The 10,940-nt window shown below is 39.5% G+C and overlaps 1 protein-coding gene across 1 annotated transcript in view; it reads left to right on the top strand.

Moving 5' to 3' along the window:
• Positions 1-10,940, top strand: part of FBXO42 (F-box protein 42) — an 85,251-nt gene that overhangs the window by 2,893 nt on the left and 71,418 nt on the right. The window contains exon 2 of the mRNA XM_007950782.2: positions 883-999. Coding sequence (XP_007948973.1) covers positions 883-999 — 117 coding nt within the window. The remainder of the gene's footprint in view (positions 1-882; positions 1,000-10,940) is intronic.

Genomic DNA, 10,940 nt, shown 5'->3' with positions numbered 1-10,940 from the left:
TGAATTTGCTCTGTAAATCTTCACCCAAATAAAAATTAATTAATTAATTAAAAAAAAAAAAAGTTTGCAAGTGGCCATCTAGATTAACAATTGGTCTCTCCTCATCCAGAGCAAAGAATGAAGAAAAGCAAAGATGCATGGAAACAGTTCAAGGGACTAGTGGACCATGCGAACCTCAGGTTATATGACCATGAAACCAGAAGAACTAGATGATGCCTGGCTACCATTGTCAACCACTCAGAAAGGGATCAGTACAGAGGTCTTGGATAGGGTGGGAGAACAATATGGAACAAAACTCAAAATCATTAATAAAAAAAAAGACCAAGTTTACCAGTCTGATAGAGCCTGGTGAGACCCCCCAAGACTATGGCCCCTAGTTACCCATCATGCCTGGAATTGAACTCTCTCATCACTTCCAGCCAAACAATAAGCATATAGGAGAACATTTACACCAGGTAGATACATTCCTTAGAATGATCAATTCATGGGCGAACAGAAAGGCAGTGTTTGCACAGGGAGATAGCTCAGGGGGCAGGAATGCATATGAAAGGACACAGGGAAGAGGTAACTATATAGGGAGGAAGTGGGAAGAGAGCTGTTACAGAAGTGCAGTCAATCTCATGGAACAAAACGTGTATGCACTGCTGTATGGAAAATGAATTTGTTCTGTAAACTTTTATCCAAATCCCAATTAAAAAAAAAAAAAAGATAAATGTATATCATCTATAAGTCAAAATTTTCTGTACTTTAAACTTTCTTTCCATCACCTAATAAAAATATACACATGTCCAAAAAAAAAGACTATGTTAATAGATGTAGTTCTAATAATTTGACTTACAAGTGAAATGTCCAGGCTGAGGCATTTGTTCATTTTGTCTTTAGGTGTAGCCCACCAATGTTACCATGGTTTCATGAAGGCCGTCCAGGAAGGAAACATTCAGTGGGAGAGCCGAACTTACCCTTATCCTGGAACACCGATCACTCAGCGGTTCTCACACAGTAAGTATTGTGGCAGCAGAGACTGCCCTGCCTATGGTCATGTTTCCAGAACTACTTTGCAGGCATGTATTTTGTCTGACTTTAATGAAGAGAATGTAAAATTAGGGAAGAGCATGAACCTAAATATACTATAGTTGCTTTGTTACAATATTATGTTCTGCTTCTTGGATTTTTCTAGTATTTTCACTCCAGAGAAATCAAGGTGTTTGCATTATAGTAAATTACCTGGTTTGGCTTTTCTAGCCATAAGTCTTTGTCAGCTCCATGGTGGAATTTGCCATGAGCAACTGAGTAGCTCTTAATTGTTAAAGTTATCTACCTGGGGTATTTCTGTTGAGAGTGGCACAAAGCTATCTTCTAGGACGTTTGCTCACTCTCAGGTGTATAGAATTCTGATGTTGGGATTGGTTAGTTTGGCCCTCCGCCAGGCTCAAAAGGATCCCTCTTGGAAGCAGAAGGAATCTCTCAGTGCCAGCTGGGAGATGCGAGAGACATGTGCTGCTGAGAGAGAGATGCAAGAGACACATGCTGCTGAGAGACTGAAGAGACACGCGCTGCTGAGAGACGCAAGAGACACTGCTGAGAGAGACGCAAGAGGCCTGCGCTGCTGGGAGAGAGACTGAGAGACACACGCTGCTGGGAGAGAGACTGAGAGGGACTGTCGGCTGAGAGACGGTGGGTTGAGAGAGACTGAGCATGTTCCTGAATTTGAATTGTAGCCTGTTGCTTCCCTAATGAACTCTATTATCTGTGAGTTCTTTGTGACCACTGCAGGAAATTATCAAACCCAGCACAGAGGTGGTGGGTGCTGCAGGAGGAACGGTTGGTATCAGGGTTGGTGAAAGGGTTAGAGGGAGGCAGCATGTCTGGCCTCGCAGGAATAGGCCTTGGGCTACTGATGGTGATTCTGTCTTCCTCTTGTGGGGTGAGAGGAAGTCAGATGCGGCCTCTCTGCCCCTTTGGCAGCGTTAACACTTAGAATTTTAAATATGTGACATCATGTAAAAGGAAAACAAAAGAAAATACATGAAGGTATTTCTGATATCCTGCTTGGGGAGCAGCCAGAGTTTAGCACTAAGTCTTACAATAGCTACTTCTTTTAACATAGTATATGTTTGGGAGCTCTGGTAGCATAGTGGCTAAGACACTTGCCTGCTAACCAGACAGCTGGCGGTTCAAACCCACCAGCCACTCCTCGGAAGGAAGGTTGGGCAATCCTACTTCTGTAGTGATACTGCCTCGGAAACCCAAGGAGGGGTCGCTATGAGTCGGCAACCCAAGGAGGGGTCGCTATGAGTCGGGGCCGACTCGACGGCACATAACAACAACAACAACAATGTTCGGCAAACACTGAATTTGGGGTCACATTTTGAATGTGAAGAGTATTGATTATAAAGTAAAAATTTAGTTCCTTTCCAACCTGGTCCTGGCACTGTGGCTTCTGCAATGAGGGGCAGAGAAAAGACGTGCTGATCTGCTATCAATGGAGTGGTAACCAGAGAGAACCCCATCAACATTCACAAGCGCATGCATAGAGTGGGCTCAAGAAGAATGCTCCTTGGGCACTCAAGGAGATCTGGAAATGTGCTATGTAGGAAATGGAAACACCAGGGGTGCGTATTGACACCGGGCTTAACAAAGCTGTCTGGGCCAAAGGAATGAGGAATGTCCTATACCCTATTTTTGTATGGTTGTCCAGAAAATGTGATGAGGATGAAGATTTACCAAACAAGCTCTATACTTTGGTTACCTGTACCTTTCACCACTTTTAAACACCTACAGATGGTCAATGTGAATGAAAATTACCAACTAATTATGAAGTAAAATTTTAAAATTACAAACAATAATAATAATAAAGTACAAATTTAAATAGTAAAATTATAAATAATAAAATAGATATAATTTAGAGTTTTTTGAATTATTCGAAAATCTATTTTATTGATTTTTATAGATATAATTTGTGGTATATCTTAGGCCAATAAAAGTATGTTTATTAACAGTTTTGCATAAAGAAAGCTTATTGAGTATACGATGGGGACATGGAGGAAGGGAGGTTTTCTTAGAAAGTTCTCATAATTACAGTTTTCATTGTATCTCTAACCTATTCAAAAATTGTCAATGTCTAGCCATTGATTACAAGATAAATCTAAAGTTAACATTGTATTCAAACCAAACCAAACCAGACTCACTGCCATTGAGTTGGATCCGACTCAGAGTGACCCCTTCTTTTGGTTTCTGAAGTGGTATCCCTGTGGAAGTAGATCGCCCTATCTTCCTTCCAAGTAGTGGCTGGTGGGTTTGAACCACCAGCCTTCTGGTTAGCAGTCAAATGCCTTAGGCACTTAATTTGATCTAAGCCTAAATTTACCACTTCATTGCCTCATTTTTCCCAAGAGTGCTCCTCTTCAACAAGCTGTCACTCAACCTTTGGCACACTCAACTTCTTCCTCCCTAGAGTTTTCTCATCCACTTAGCTGATGCCTCCCTCTCCTTGAAGATTAAGTTGAAATTCTGTCTCCTTCATGAAACCTTTTCTCAACTCTCTAACCCGCATAAAAATTTCCCATTTTAAGCTTATGTAGATATTGTTTGAAATACTCGTTTGGAACTTATCTCATGTTGTCTTTCATTGCTACCTTTAATATGTGTGTCTCTTAAAAAAAAAAATCAACAACACTGTATTTTGAACTCTTGAGGGAAAGGAGAATGTATTAGTTATCTCTATTGCATAAAATATGTATTATTTCATGGAGTTCCTGAGGTTCAGGAATCTGAGAGTGGCTTAGCTGGATGGTTCTGACTGAAGGTCTCTCATGAGTTTGCAGTTAGTTAATCTGTCAACCAGAACTATAGTCACCTAAAGGCTTTTCTGGGGCTAGGAGATCTGTTTCCATGCCAACTCAAGAAACTGTTGGCATGAGGCCTTAGTTCCTCACTGTGTAGACTTCTCCATAGGGCTTCTCTTGACTTGGCAGCTGACCTTCCACGGAATGAGAAATCTGAGTGAAAGAGAGACAGTCAAACACAGATACCAACACTAAGCCACAGTATTTTGGAAACCCTATGAGGCAGTTATTATACTCTACCACAAAGGATCACTATGAGTCAGAATCAACTCTATGGCAGTGGGTTAGGTTTGGCTTTGGTAATCTCCAAAGTGAATACCTTCACTTTTGCTCTATTCTGTTGGTCCCACAGATCAACCCTGGTAAAGTGTGGGAGGAGATAGACAAGAGTGTAAATGCCAGGAGGTGGAGATCACTGGGGGCTATTTTGGAGGCTGGCTGACCATATGTTATACTCTTGTATCCAGAGCAGAGTTCAGTAAATAATTACAACTTATCAAAGTCTTTAAGGAGCTCTGGTGGTATAGTGGGTAAAGTATTATTTGGCTGTTAACCAGAAGGTCGGTGGTTCAAATGTGCCAGGTGCTCCACAAGAGGATGATGAGGCATTCTACTTCCATAAAGATTTACAGCTTTGGAAACGCAGTGGGGGTCACAGTGAGTTGGAATCAACTTCATAGCATTTGGTTTGGTTTGGTTTTGTTGAGTGTCTGTAGGGGTCTGCAGACCAGATTTCGAGAATCGCTAGAGTAGACTACAACTGAATCCTTATTTAATGAAATCACAGAGGGATCAATATTAGGTCAATTTTTATTGTTGAGGGAGAGGTAACTTCACTTACATGCAAATAATTGGAGTTAGAGATAAGGTTTCTGAAGACTGAGAACTATTTTTTGAACACGTATTTGAACACGTAGTTTTAGAATCCTAAGTGAGGGAAATTGGATGAATCTGGTTGAGTACAAACCAGATAGAAAACATTCAGGGTGACTAATTATCATAGCAACAGTACAGCTTTCTAATGAGAGAGAAAAATATTTTTTACCTAGCTTTTGAAAGACTATCTCAAGAATAGATCTGACGCATTGAACACTAATGACTGGAGACCAGATGAGTTGTGGGATAACATCAAGGACAATCATATATGAAGGGAGCAAAAGGTTATTAAAAAGAGGTAAGAAAGAAAAGACCAAAATGGATTTCAGAAGAGACTCTGAAGCTTGCTATGGAAGGAGTAGCTAAAGCAAATGGAAGAAATGGTGATGAGAAGGAGCTGAACGACAAAGTAAAGTATTATAATAAAATATTCAAAGACCTGAAGTTAGAAAACCAAAAGAGAAGAACATGCCCAGCATTTCTCAAACTGAAAGAATGGGAAAAAATGAAAAATTCAAGCCTCGAGTTGCAATGTTGAAGGACTTTATGAGCAAAATCTTAAACGACACAGGACACATCAAAAGACATCAAAACAAGGTGGAAGGAATACAATCATTGTACCAAAAAGAATTGGTCAAATTCAGCCATTTTAGGAGGTAGCATATGACCAAGAACCAACAGTATTGAAGGAAAAAGTCCAGAGTGCACTGAAGACATTGGATAAAAACAAGGCTTCAGGAATTAACAGGATACTAGTTAAAATGTTTCAGTAGACAGATGCATCACTGCAGGTACTCACTCATCTATGCCAAGCAATTTGGAAGATAGTTATCTGGCCAACCAAGTGGAAGAGATATATATTTGTGCCCATTCCAAAGAAAAGTGATCCAACAGAATGCGGAATTTATCAAACAATACCATTAATATCACACACAAGTAAAATTTTGCTGAAGATAATTTAAAAATGATTGTAGTAGTACAGAGACAGGGAACTGCCAGAAATTCAAGCTGGATTCAGAAGAGGACATGCAACAAGGGATATCATTGCCAACATCAGGTGTATGTTGGCTGAAAGTAGAAAATACCAGAAATATGTTTACCTGTGTTTTATTGATTATGCAGAGGGATTTGACTGTGTGGATCATAAGAAACTGTAGATAACATTGTGAAGAATGGGAATCCCAGGACACTTAATTGTGCTCATGAGGAACCTACATAGACCAAGAACCTGTTGTTTGAGCAGAACAAGGGGATTCTGCATGCTTTGAAATGAGGAAGAGTATGTGTCAGGGTTGTATCCTTTCACCATATTTATTCAGTCTATATGCTGAGCAAATAGTCTGAGAAGCTGGACTATATGAAGAGGAACATGGCATCAGCATTGGAGGAAGAACCATTAACAACCTGCATTATGCAGATGACACAGCCTTGCTTGCTAAAAGTGAAGACTTGAAGTATTTATTAGTGAAGATCAAAAACTCCAGCCTTCAATATGAATTACATCTCAGCATAAAACAAAAATCCTCACAGCTTTGTAGCAACATCATGATAAATGGAGACAAGATTGAAGTTGTCTGGGATTTGATTTTACTTGGATCCACGATCAACACCCATGGAAGCAGCAGTCGAGCAATCAAACAACATATTGCTGCAAAAAACCTCTTTAAAGTGTTAAAGAATAAAATATCACTTTGAGGACTAAGGTGGGCCTGACCCAAGCCCTGGTATTTTCACTTTGCTCATATGCATGGGAAAGCTGGACAATGAATAAGGAAGACTGAAGAAGAATTGATGCCTTTGAATTATGGTCTTGGTGAAGAATATTGAATATAGTAAGGACCGCCAGAAGAATGAACAAATCTGTCTTAGAAGTACAATCAAATGTTTCTTTGGTCATATTATCAGGAAAGATCAATCCATGGAGAAGGGCATCATGCTTGGTAAAGTAGGTCAGCGAAAAAGAGGAAGACCCCACCCATCAGGCCTGGAACTGAGCCCTCTCCAAGGGCTCAACTTTGAGCCAGACAATAAACAGACCTATGAGGTGAATGATAACACCAGGGAGTTACGCACTCCTTAGGACAATCAAACATAAGAGATCAGAGGGGCAGGATTTGTCCAGGGATAAAACTGAGAAGGCAGGAATGGATAAAACAGAAGGACAAAGAGAAATGATAATCACGGAGAGAAAGTGGAAAGAGTGCTGTTACATCGTGGGATTGGAATCAATGTCACAAAACAAAATTTGTATGAACTGTTGAATGGAAAATCAATTTACTCTATAAACTTACATCCAAATCACAAAAAAAGCTTTTTTTTTTAAAAAAAAAAAAAAGGAAACCACTCTCAGCAAAATGGACTGACACAGTGACTTCAATGGTTGGTTTAAAGATAGGAATCGTTGTGAGGATGGTGAAGGATCAGGGAGATCTCTTGTACATAGAGTCACTATGGGTCGGTACTGACTCAATAACACATAACAACAACAACAGCAACAACTTTTGAAAAGACTTTTACATCAAAATAGAAGCAATTGTTTAAGAGGAGTGAAAAGAGTACAGTAGTAAGCCTAGAGAAGTTCAGAGGTTGGTGGTGGGCTTGAGTATTTGTTTTTACTTTTTAAGTTTTAAAGTCTTCACTTAATATCCAGGAAAAGTACCATGGATTTAAAAAACTAGTATCTCTGTCACATCTTTTTATCTCTGATTGATTGGCTCATTGTTGTCTGTTTTAGCCTCTTTTATTTTCCATCTGCCTCCACATTGTACCTGACTAACTGATAAGCTGAAAAGGATATATTAGATGCTATGGAGTTGGTTCCACTCATAGTAACCATATGTATGACAGAATGAAACTTTGCCTGGTCCTGTGCCATCCCTCCCAATCATTTGAGCCCGTTGTTGGAGCCACATTAGAGTTCCATACACCTTATTTGCATGGTCCCACTCCCACAAGGATGCCATATACCTTATTTACATTGCATTCAATCCCCTTGATAGGCCATAAACACTTTACAGTTTTCCACTCAGTAATGTGGTGGGAGTCACAAAGACCATGGCTAGAAAAGCCATAATGAGTAGTTCACCACACAACATCCGTAACGCAGATTGAGCTCTGGATCCACATTTCCAATTCTTTGTTCGCATTACCACAGAGTTAAATAGATGTTTCATATTCAGCCAGCTAAAAATGGAACTATACAGTCCATCCTACCACTGACATATTTCCTCTTCTCTGTAATCTAATTAATAACATCATTATTTTCGTAATTACACAAGCTTAAAATCTTGGTGTCATTTTCAATTCCTTTCCTCTTCTTTATTCAACAAAAGACAAATCCTATTGATTCGACACTATCTGCAATCTTCCTCATACCTTCCTTTTCTTTTCCCCACTCCAGTATACTATATAATCATTACATCTTTCCTAAATCATCCCAGTACGCTTTTAAATAGTCTTCTTGCCTTTCCTTTACTCATCTGGACATGGACTAGACACTGTTGACAATCATCTCTAAAACTGGGGACAATGCCACTTTCTAGGATACTTGGAAATGTGTAAGGTCATCATTTTTTCTTAACTGGAAAGTGCTATGAGCATTTAGTGGGCAAGGCCCGGGGATGCTAAGTGTCTGCAGTATGTGGGATGATCCCGCACATAAAGAATCATCCTGCCCCAAATGACAAGAGCCCCTGTCGGAAAACACTGCAATTCTAAAATACAGAGCCTGCCTTAAAAAGCTTCAACTTTTCTGTATCACAGGTAGAAATTTCTACTGCCCCTGGCTTTCCTTTAGAGCCTGACTCATGACCATATCCATATGCTGTCAGAGCTCCAGCCACACAAAACTTCTTGTTATGTCTTTACCTTCCCTATTTCATGGTGTTGCCTGAATGCCTTCCTTCCTCTCCTAAATCTCCCTGTCCCCCCCTTTGTTGATTGACTAAAAATGTCCTGTCCTCTAAAATCCATCTCAAAGTCAAAGCCAAAAGCCACCTTCTTTACAGACTGCTCTCAGATTCCCACCATGGAGGATTAGCTGTTGTGCTGCTTATAGTTTTCTAATGCACTGTTCATTCCTTTCCCATATTATTTATTATTGTCTGCTTTTTACTATAATCTGTGCGAGAAAGACTGCATACAAAAGCAGAAAGAACCGTACACCTGATAGGCAGGTTTCTTGGTCCCCTGACCTGCAATTTCTTCATCTGTAAAATAAGAAAATCCTGTTTATGTCACAGGGAAATTTAGTTGAGGAAATACATGTAAAAGTATGTTTTAAACTACAAAATGGTAGAATCATGATTCTTCATCCCCCAGAAGATTATTGTCTACTTGAGGTCAGTTAGGCTCTATGTCTTAGACATCCTTGTACCTCTCACAGCAGCTGTTTCGTAGTTGGTATCTAATCATAGTTTGTGGAATTGAATGCAACAAAGATATGAACAGTATAGCTTCTTTCCTGTACAAAAGTCTAGTATGAAAAAACCCAGGGGAATTATGTGCCAGACTAGAGGGATTAATCGCCAAATAGTGCCCTAGTTCTGCAATGCTTTGTTGTTTTTCAGAAGCCAATTGTAGTTTTTTGATGAGTATGCGCATGGCTAGTCATGCACACCTTGATTAATATAGGATGTCCTTTTCAGATTGATGTAGTGCTCCATTGAGTTCCCAACATCATGCTTGGGAAAAGTGTTTAGGCTTCAAATATGGTCAGTTTATTCCATACACATGCTAATCATGCTTCTATGGTAGCCAGCAGGCCCTGACTGGATAACCAACTTTCCTTGTTCCATAGCTTTGTAATTACAGACCTTATCAAATGTGTCCCGGCTTGTAGATGTGAGTCCCATGACAGAACAGTCTCTTTAAGCGTGGGATAAATGCCTCAGGATCTTTCCTTGGAGACAAATAGGGAAACAAACGAGAATTTAACATCTGTGAAGGTACAGAAGTGTACCATTCGTTCATGAGCTTATTGAGTGACTACCAGCCATCATGAACAATATGAAACAACTGGAAGAGCTTGCACTTGAGGAAATTAAGATATAGTAAGGGTGGCATAGTCCCTAAGGCATTTGACTACTAACCAGAAGGCTGGCGGTTCAAACCCACCAGCCACTCCTCTGAAGGAAGATGGGGCAATCTACTTTCATAGAGATACTGCCTCGGAAACCCAAGGAGGGGTCGCTGAGTCGGGATCAACTTGACAGCAGTTGAGTTTGGTTTTTGGTTTTAGGGAAGTGTATTCAGAACTCTGAAAGACCATTTGCTTGCTGTGTGTGTAATTAAAATGTGAATTTTTTACTCATCTTTGAATAGGAGTTATTAGATAATAACTTGAGATATGTATCTTGCAATAGTTGTTCATGGAGCAGTGAAAACTATTTCAAAAAATTTGAGCAGATTTAGAAATGTTCTCAATATTATTTCTTAGCACAACATTCATACTGTATTATGAGTTGTAACATTTTTTATAGCACCTCCCAATGGTCTAGATGTTTTGAAAGGAAAACATTGTATTTGGGTGGAGAACTTGGGTAAAAGGGAAATGACTTGAGCACTGGAAATAGTTTGAATTCTTACTTTTTCCCTAAAGGCCCGTTTGAACTTGTCAGGTTTCCCTCTTACTAAAACCAACATGTAAGTGTCTTAAATAAAAAGAGGCATTAAACAAAGTTCAGGATGCCTAAAATAGTTGAGTGTATTATTAATGGTTATTTTCTCATTCCATTATATCTGAATTCTAAACATAGCTGCCTAAATTGACTCCCTTCCTCTCCCAGCCTTGTTGATAATTGACTGGTGGACATTGAAAACACAGTGTGCAAAACTTTCCTTTTTAATCCCATTAGCTTTGCATACTTTGGACTGTGCTTTCCTCTTCCAGAAACCTTTGTTTGTTCAAAGGGAAGCAGGAAAATGCTTATTGCCTTATTTTAGTTCAGGATTAAAATACATGTGGTAAGGACCTCATGGGGCCCAGCTTCTGGCTGGCTATTCAATCCAAATAGAGAAGAGGAATGTTTGCTACTTCTTTGAAAAGTAAAGGCACTGGTGCACTTTTGCTACGTGAAGGAAACAGCTGCCAAGATTTGATCTTTGAGGAATAGGGATACATACATGAGCCCTTGACTTTTTATTTATTTATTTATTTTAAATTTTATTTTGATTTGGGTGAAGATTTACAGAGGAAATTCACTTTTCATACAGCAGTTC

This window comes from Orycteropus afer, unplaced genomic scaffold (genome assembly GCF_000298275.1).
Source record: "Orycteropus afer afer isolate SDZICR_OR568_19922 unplaced genomic scaffold, OryAfe1.0 scaffold00288, whole genome shotgun sequence".
Taxonomy (NCBI): domain Eukaryota; kingdom Metazoa; phylum Chordata; class Mammalia; order Tubulidentata; family Orycteropodidae; genus Orycteropus; species Orycteropus afer.
Note: the sequence above shows the minus strand (reverse complement) of the source record. Positions and strands in the feature narration are given on the sequence as shown.